Below are 8,997 nucleotides of genomic sequence, written 5' to 3' on the forward strand. Positions count from 1 at the left end.
CATAGTATCATCCTTAAAACTTAAAAACCACTTTTAAGTCTGTACAAAGTTTGTTCCAGGAATGAAGCTACTTGATACCAAGAACTGTTGCATACAATCACCATTCATTTGTCAAGAAACCTCAGACATGAAGGTGTTTTTTTAAAGAACATGCCACTGCAACAGCTGAATATTCCGCTTAATAAAAAAAAAAGACCTTTGTCTTTGGAATTCATTCCCCATCTAGAGCGGAGATTGTCTGAAGGTACGATTCTAATCCTTGATTCGACGAGTTTGATCTTTTCTTTCAAGGGTTGAGGACAAGAGAAGAGTAGGGGCAATCAAAGCCAATGCCACGGGGAAGGGTGGCATGAACCGATTCAACAACAGAGGAAATAACAGCCTATTCCAAGGAGGTAGGAAGGGCTTTCAGCCCAAACTAATTCTTCTAGGTTTCAATTCTTTTCCTCCAAAGAAGGGTTGGGTCTGTCTAGGATCACTCGACTTGGAAACAACCGTTTTTCTAAATAGAAATAGGTTCCTTATGCAACCGAGATCTTTTACCAAAAGGTGGTTGGTTCGGGAGGGAATTCGATGAATCTGAAGCAGTAGATACCAAAGGAGAATCAACCGAAAAAGGAATATTCCTTTGAAAGAAAGGTAACGAGTGGAGTATACAAAGCGAAAAAGGGAAGGTGGGAGGGTAATTGTCAGAGTTTCAACCGGGAAGGTGGGATTGGTCTCGAGCGTCGAGTTTCAACCAAGGTTTCAAACAGTCTAGCCATGCCGTGTATATTGGTCTCGAACGACACCACGAGGTCGTTCCAATGTGCAAGGTTTCAAACGGTCTAGCCATGCCGTGTATATTGGTCTCGAACGACAACCGGTCTAGCCATGCTGTGTATATTGGTCTCGAATGACACCACGAGGTCGTTCCAATGTGCAAGTTTTCAAACGGTCTAGCCATGCCATGTATATTGGTCTCGAACGACACCAAGAGGTTGTTTGAAGCATCCATATTTAAAACGCTTGTTTTTCAAATACACGTACAAAATTTGATCAAAATTACATTAAATGAAAAATACAAACGAAAAATTGATTTCATTACATGGGATAATTATTACATTGACCCTTAATTTCATTACTTCAGCCAACATTTTTAAAAATATATATATGGTGTAGTGGAGGTTGCAACCCGTGTTATTATTATTATTTTTTTTTTTGAAGGGTAAAGGCAATAGGAGGTTGCAACAAGTTACCTTTGATGTAGGTGGGGGGTGCCCAACACAAATTACAATTTTTTTTGTCAATGGCAAATTTGTAAAATATTTTTTTTTGGGGTCCGCCCAACACAAAATAGGTTGTGCCCATAGGGATAGTACCAACAAAAATGGGTCAATTGGGAAGTTAAGGGTTATTTTAGTAGTTTGCAATGACAAGGGTATTTGTGACATTTCAGTAACGGTCAAAGATAACTAGCTATGATGGTGAGTTAGTCTGGGGGGAACAGGGGGCAGGGTACACCTGGCATACCTCAACTTTCTTTGTTATCAACAATCACTTAATCGAACCAAAAAAAAAAAAAAAAAATTGAACAAGTAACCCACACGTTACAGGTACCCCACTTCTCCTCCTTCTCTCTTTTAGTTTTCTACGAGTTGAGCTTTCAATTCAGTCTTTTTGCTATGAATAAAGCCCAGATAACCTATAATCCCTATATTACAATGGTTGAATTCAATTGGATAAAGACCATAAACTCTCCTATATCAGCTAACCACAAGATTTTGTTTCACCTATTGTGCATTTGTCCACAAAGACTTCATTATCAAGTAACGTTTCCATCCTATTAGCTCTACCAAGGTGGATCAATATTAATTTTTGTCACTAAAAATTCTTCAGGTAATCGAAACTGTGGATTGTTGCAAAAAGTTCAGACAGAATGTATGAAAGTAGCAGGTGCTAAGGTGCCATAACTAGCAACTGAAGTGGCCCGCCGATTTGCTATTTGGATGTGGCGTTTGAAGGAGACCAACTGCTATTAACCTGGCTAGATATTAGGCCTATAGTGAGTTCAATATTAGCGTCTGCAAGACAATTACTTAGTTTTAAGATCTTGTGTGTTTGATTGTCAAAGAATTTATCAACAATGTGACTATTACTCAAAAAAGAGAGGAAAAAAGTCGGATTTTAAGAGGGGAACCAAGCCAGTTGGCTAACCAGCCTTACCTTACAGGCAGCTAATGAAAATTGTTATGGGGAGATAAATCAGGACGTCACAAGTTTTTGCAGTAGGCTAAGTCGTTGTAGTTTCGAATTTAGTTTGTTATGCCGTCCTCCCACCTTTTCTAATTCTGACTTGTGTGGTGCTTACACCGAACATGATCCAGTGTATCCAAAGAACTAACCTGAGCAAGCCTCAAAGAACACTAAAATATTCTATCCATCGTGCAATCTGTTTATATGATTTTTGATGTTCGAAATATATTTGTTTTGGTTTGAATTATTAGTTAAAAATTTTATTTATTTATTTATTTTGTATGCTTTGTTGTTGGTGGCTCACTCTCACTCAAATTCCTGGTGATGAGGGTAAATCTAAAAAACCCCTATATTTTCCCAAGGGGGTCGGGAAGGACCAAACAGTAAGTTCATTAATGGTGTCATATTGACAAGCAACAGTCGATTTGTATTATTTCATTTTAATTCTAATTTTAATTTTTGGTTTTTAAGCTCCCATTGAAGCTTTATAGAGTATGTTGCCAGGCTGCCGGCAAATAAGGGGGCAACAGTGAAACCGAAATTTTGTAATAATTCAACACTTTTGAGGCACTTTTCCATAGGGTAGGATAAAACCAAAACTTTTATTTAAATTCCAAGCGATCAGTGAATATATGTCTATGGTCCAAACTCTGAAAGTCAGATATTGTTACGAGCAGCTTCCAAACCCATAGCATATTATGTCAGTAAAATGCTTATCAAAGGTTGTAACGACCTGATAAGTTATATCACGAAATAGGTCTTGTAACTCGTAAGGATAGAAAATTAGAAACCAGCGATTTTATACCGTTGCCTGGTGCGAAGTAATGTGCGGTTTGACATGACCGTCTACATCAAAAAAAACACACGCACACACACAGCCTACCCTGTAAATGGTTGATGTGTCAATCAAACTACACACGCATTCAAAGGAACAATTTCAACCAGTCGAGAATAAGGACAAGTTGCATTTCTACCAGTAACAGTAAACTCTCTCCCATTCCAGTAATGGTTTCCCTCAAAACCATCTATCTATAACTTTTTCGACTCATCTCTCAAACAAGAACTCAGTTGTCGTTATCTCATTGTCATGTCTAATAATCCATTATTACTCAATAAGACAAGGATCAATTATTCATAAGTCTATAACTTAGGCATGATTTAGGACACATTACATTGGGTTCACGTGATATCCCGTGATACCACGTGAATATGCCACATTTGCATGCTAGATTTCCTACGTGTAATTTGTTATGAAATCATTTTAAAGCAAACTCGGTCAATGATAAATAAAGAGATTTACACAGTAACGCTAACGCCTCCTTAAAGGACGAGGCTTTGGTGGATTTACGGCTTTAGTAGGAGCCAGGAAGTTTAGGTCCTTCTAGAATTCAATTTTCTAGATCCATGCTATCTTCAATTTTCTCCTTGTAGCCAAGAGATTAATGTCAATCTACTGATGGGCCTAGCTAATTGGAAATTATTTTGACTTGGTCAAAACCTTGGGATCCCATCAGCTGTGTTATACGCCTATCATTCACGAATTCGATCTTAAAATAATTACTTAAATTGACAAAACGTCACACCTACTAGGTTTGAGATGGTTTCAGTGTGATGCCAAAATTTTAACTATGATATCCTTCACGAAATATGTCTTTACTAACATTATACTTGGGACAAAAATATCATGACAAAATGTTACACCCGAAACACACATTACCTTCTATTTGGATAACCAGTAAATCAGAATAAGGAAGGTGCACACAGATGCAACAAGGGATAGTATGATAGTATCCATAGATTTTTTCCTCTTTATTGATGAGAGAAGGTGATTTACCTGCACCATTTATTAAAAAGAGTACAATAATCATTAAAAATATGGAATCTTTCTTTGTAATCCTACATCAAGTATATGCTAAACAACCAGGGAAAGTCATCTTGTACATACTGTTGGAAGACGGCTGCTGATATTGCTGATCTTTGAATTGATGCCTCCAAATGTTGAACGTTGGAATACAAGTGTGCCCAAGGTAGCTTGTGCTTGAGAAACCACATTGTCCATCTGAATAAGCAGGCCAAGTAAGAGGAAACTCTGTTAATTTCCATTGGAGATGCAAGGCAACCATAATAAAAGTCGGCTCTCATAAAATACAGATTCATACTACCCAATCAGAAAATACCCTAAATAAACAAAATGTGAAGTTTATATACACAAATTATGGGGCATAAATAGGTATTTGACAAGCAACGCCTCCATGTATTAAGGTCATCTTGAAGACTAGGTCTTCATGCTCCATAGCTTTTTAAGTCATTCATAGAAAAAGAATGTAAATTTGCTTTTCTTTTATTTATTTATTGGCAAGCCTGTTTTTAATGATATAAGTAACTCAATAATGTTGGTGGGGTTTGAACCGCAGACATCTTGTATCATCACTTAAAGGTTTCACCAACTAAGCTAGCTGGCCAGAAGAGAAAGATAAAAAGATGAAAGACCAAAGATAAGAAAAGAGCATTTGGAAACATTTTCCTGTTAAATTCCAGGACCAATATTCTGACTGTAAAGGTGCAGTTTGTGAATTTGTCAGTTATTGCTGAGATAGAAGGGAACAGGGGTTCTGATTTGAATAGTTACTTTTTCTGGACAGAGTCTGCATTTTCATTTAGAAATTTTGTAATTGCAGAGGACAAGTTAATTGGGAACTGCTCCATCTTAACAATAATAGGTCTAAGATGACTGATAGATTTTAGAGATTTCCCATGTGAGACACATTCTAAAACTTCGGGAAATGAGTATATACTATATACTTATTGCAAACACATAACTTCTGACAACCAAGTGTTCTTACAGATCCTTCAACCCCATATATGCCTTCTGATTGGGTTGTAAATGGTCTAAAGTTGCACCAGACCTAACCATCTCAACTGGATTTCTCATCATTCATCACCTTCTTTTTTTTTAATATCAATAAAATGTATATTAATTCCCGTAAAGTTGTTACAAGAGTAGCTCCACACCTTAGCAAGAAGCTGGCATTAGCTAATTACAATCCCAAAAGAACAAGCCAATTACAAGAAGTGACGTACAACACTAAAGTATCACAATTACACATAAAATCTTGATATCTCAGATATGCCGACCAAGAGAAGAAAGCCACTCTATACGGAATTGAAGGGCCCACAACCATTTATAAGGAAAATTACCATCACAATCTCAAATATTTTTTGATTGGCAAGCCTATCAAATTCACTTGTTCTAACCCATGCCACGCTTACCACCAGTTCATATCATTATCCTAATCTCTTTCCAGCCACTCCCCCAAGAACCATACTTGTCCCTGCTATCATCTAAAAATTGACAGAAGGTCAACAGTACACCAATCACATACACTTAAGTTCACTACGACTTCAAAAAGTCACCTTATTTTATGGGAAACATCCTCCTTACAAACAATAGACTTCCTACTATAGTTGCACTAGTATACTATGTCTATCCATCAACTTTGAAAAGCTAGGACTCTAAAGTAGTTTCAAAAGTTTTAAATCTTAAATTAATCCCTTCCAAATTTTAGTTTGACATGAGCCTAAAAGACTCAAATTTTGGTACAGTTACAATCTTTTGAGACAATTGATTGTTAAAGATATGAACAGTACAATACGCATCCCCTGGTTTACACCTTCATTGTACTTTGGAAAACACATCACTGAGTTCTTTGATCTCGATTCCTCATTTCCTCTTCCAATAGCCAACACCAAATGTTGGGAAAAGGAAATCAATAACGACCTAGGAAAAAAAGGCTAAACATGCATTAAAAAATCCCAAACAAACTCTTTGAAGATTGCACCTAAAACATTACATAAGATTTTTTTCATAAAGGACAAAAAAAAGAGAGGATATATCATGGATACATTGTCCTCCCCCACCCCTCTTTCTTGTCGTCTTTTTTCTTTCTAATTTTCTTTCTAATTTGGAAAGAATTTCAGTAATATTAGCTTCTGTAATTTCAAGCAATCTGATTACCCTCCTTGAACACGCACTTACTGATTTTTATTTTTATTTTTATTTTTGCTTGGTAAGAAGAATTGTATTAATGAATAAGAAGAGAAGGGGGAAAAAGAAGAAAATAAGAGTGTTTGAAGCTTAAAGGCAGGCCAAAGCCTCCTCCTAATGGTCCTAACGATCCTAGTCAAATTTAAAGTAAGACATGTAGACAACTTCGCATCCATTAATCCATGGTGATCTTCCCTCATACAGGATTTTCTCATCAACACTCAAGGTTCCCACAAACTTGCTTGGTCTAGAGCGAAATTTACTTCCCTCCAGGTTGCAGTCATAAGAACACTGACTAGCTTATCTTCGACTCAGTTCCATCTTGCTTTAATCCTCCATGGCAACTAATTAGTACAAAATGCAGTTATGGATGCACTTCAATCTGACTCAATTCAGCGAGAAGTCCATCTTCTAGTGACTGCTATCTCAACGCACTCCATTATGGCTTGACATTCTGCAGTGTAGTTAGTCTCCACTCCTATGCCTTTGGCCACATCAAGTAACACTTGATTTTCTGAATCCCCAAGCCAGCCTGACCTAGGTTTCCTAAGGAAGCCCGATCGCAGTTAATATTTGACAATCCCATGGTCAGGGGGTTACCATATGCATTCTTTGATCGTGATTCTTTTTCCTAATCTAGGGTTGATGCCCCAAGCATTCAAGACAGGTAAGTCAGAGCTGTACACCCACCCTTTAACATGCTTGTGTGAGAAACACGTTTCCTCACCAATCTAGTACATTCTGACGCTTCCTCACAATAACTGCTGTTTCCCTCCACATATCAATACAAAAACTTGCCTTGGTGAAAATGCTGGTTAGAGTTTATTAATACAATTAAAAGGGTCTTGCAAACAGTAGTACAATATACTGCCAAAGAAGAGATTTGTTGTGGAACTAACAATTTCCATGTATATCTGTCTTCTACTCTTCCACTGAAGAAAATGCTCATTATCCAATATCCAATCTCAGAAGACATATTGGACCCCACTTTTTCCCCTATTCATATCTCTCTCTTCCATTATGAGCATGCTGATCATCAAATCCCAAAGACACCTCCCAAACAATATTTTATGTCTAGTCAAAACCAGGTTCCTAGTATACAAAACCAGTACATTGCTTTCTTGGTATTTTTATTCTCTTTTTATTGGCACATCCACGTCCACATGAAATTCAGAGACTAAAACCTCCTCATATGCACTCTTAATAATCTTTTCAGCTCCGTCACCGAAGTAAAAAATAAATAAAAATAGAACCATAAATGGAGAGGTAAGAAGGCATAAGTTTCACATGTCAATCACAGGTTTCAAGAAGTTTGGTTATACGGCTTTCTCAAAGAAGTGGTCCAATCCAGGAGGCAGAAGACAAGAAACTTGATATTTTCTAGCTACAAACATGATGAAACTTACAGAATTATGTTTTCTCCTTGAAGACGCAGCAAATAGTTAAGACAGGGTATAATGTGGGAAGCTAAGTGATGTTGACTCGATACATGTATCAGTAGCGGAGAGAGAGAGACGAGTGTTCCAAATCATGTCAGACAATAATAAGAACGAGATAGTGATGTTTGAAGAGTCGAATAGGATTTAACTGAAAATATAAAACATGAATGCCAATTAAGCATTGACTAATAATAGGTGAAGTACATGATAAATTTAGAAAATATATGCTGGATATCCACTAGTGAAAGTAAGCAAGCAATGGGGAGGAGTGAAGGTGGCATTGTGGCAATGGGGAGGAGTGAAGGTGTTCGCCTCCTCCAATGCAGATCATCTATGAAAATGTTACTCAATTCCTAACCGTTCCTTTCTTATATGTTTTAGGTCATCACAAGCACTTGATAATCAATAATGCATAGCATGCCATGAGATGCAATAAACCTAATACCAAGGTAGTAAGTATTCAAAGTGTTACCTGTCCAGTAGTTCTACTAATCGAAGCATGCTCTTTAAGAAGAGCTTGCTCTACCGAACCACCCCCATCTTCCAAATCTAATCTGGACCGATCAAATTCCATAAAATCCTGTAGTAGTGAAGCATGTTCTTGCTTAGCTCGTAGACTAGACCGGAGCCGATGAAACTCCTGCACTTCAACCCAAAAAAAAAAAAAAAAAACATCACATTACCACTTAAACATCAAACAAGTTTAATAACAAATGGGATATACCTGAGCGAGATCTTGTAAAATTTCTTGATGACGAGTAACTGTATGAGAAAAAACTTCAGAGCCTGCTGCTGAAACCCAAGATTGCATTTGAGAAATGACAAGTTGAAGCTGTTTAATTAACCGATCTATTCCAGCTTCAACTTCACTCTCTGTACCATCAACTTTTGATGCAACGAATTTTCTATATGAATTCATTTGCTCATCTAACTGTGCCTCGAGTTTCCGTGCCTAACAACAAAAATAAAATAATAATAAGTAGCCAGATCATGATGTAATAATTCTGAATAATAATAAAGGAAAATTGGAACCTGATTTCGTAACGCGTCCCACGAACTCGGCAGATCCATAGAGAAATAAAGACGCTATTTTTATGTAACTGAATGTTGTAGAAGTTATTTTTTCTTCTCTCTCTAAAAGTCTTCTCCTCTGAGGGAAAATATTTCCCGGGATTGAAATTTTATTTGCAGAGGAGAGAGAGAGAGAAGATTGGAGTTTGGTTGACGAGGATCGATGCTTCGGGTGTTCCTTTTAATTTAGCTAGTCTAAAAAAGTGA

General features: G+C 37.1%; 1 protein-coding gene and 2 long non-coding RNA genes across 3 annotated transcripts; 2 read left to right on the plus strand and 1 right to left on the minus strand.

The window, feature by feature from the left end:
* Nucleotides 1-1,559: 1,559 nt before the first annotated feature.
* On the plus strand, nt 1,560-2,479 carry LOC147508158 (uncharacterized). The gene is made up of 2 exons (XR_015217944.1): nt 1,560-1,595; nt 1,879-2,479. It is a non-coding gene; the product is annotated as an uncharacterized LOC147508158 (long non-coding RNA).
* Nucleotides 2,480-3,844: 1,365 nt separating this feature from the next.
* Nucleotides 3,845-8,997, minus strand: GOS11 (golgi snare 11). Its single transcript, XM_086600731.1, has 5 exons — nt 8,752-8,997; nt 8,444-8,671; nt 8,192-8,359; nt 4,181-4,294; nt 3,845-4,069 (listed from the first exon to the last, which is right to left on the minus strand). The coding sequence occupies exons 1-5, from the start codon at nt 8,788-8,790 to the stop codon at nt 3,956-3,958; spliced, it is 663 nt and encodes a 220-aa protein (XP_086456857.1). The 5' UTR covers nt 8,791-8,997; the 3' UTR covers nt 3,845-3,955.
* Nucleotides 4,309-8,198, plus strand: LOC147508160 (uncharacterized). The gene is made up of 2 exons (XR_015217945.1): nt 4,309-7,993; nt 8,024-8,198. It is a non-coding gene; the product is annotated as an uncharacterized LOC147508160 (long non-coding RNA).

The sequence above is a fragment of the Coptis chinensis genome, chromosome 3 (genome assembly GCF_015680905.1).
Source record: "Coptis chinensis isolate HL-2020 chromosome 3, ASM1568090v1, whole genome shotgun sequence".
Taxonomy (NCBI): Eukaryota; Viridiplantae; Streptophyta; class Magnoliopsida; order Ranunculales; family Ranunculaceae; genus Coptis; species Coptis chinensis.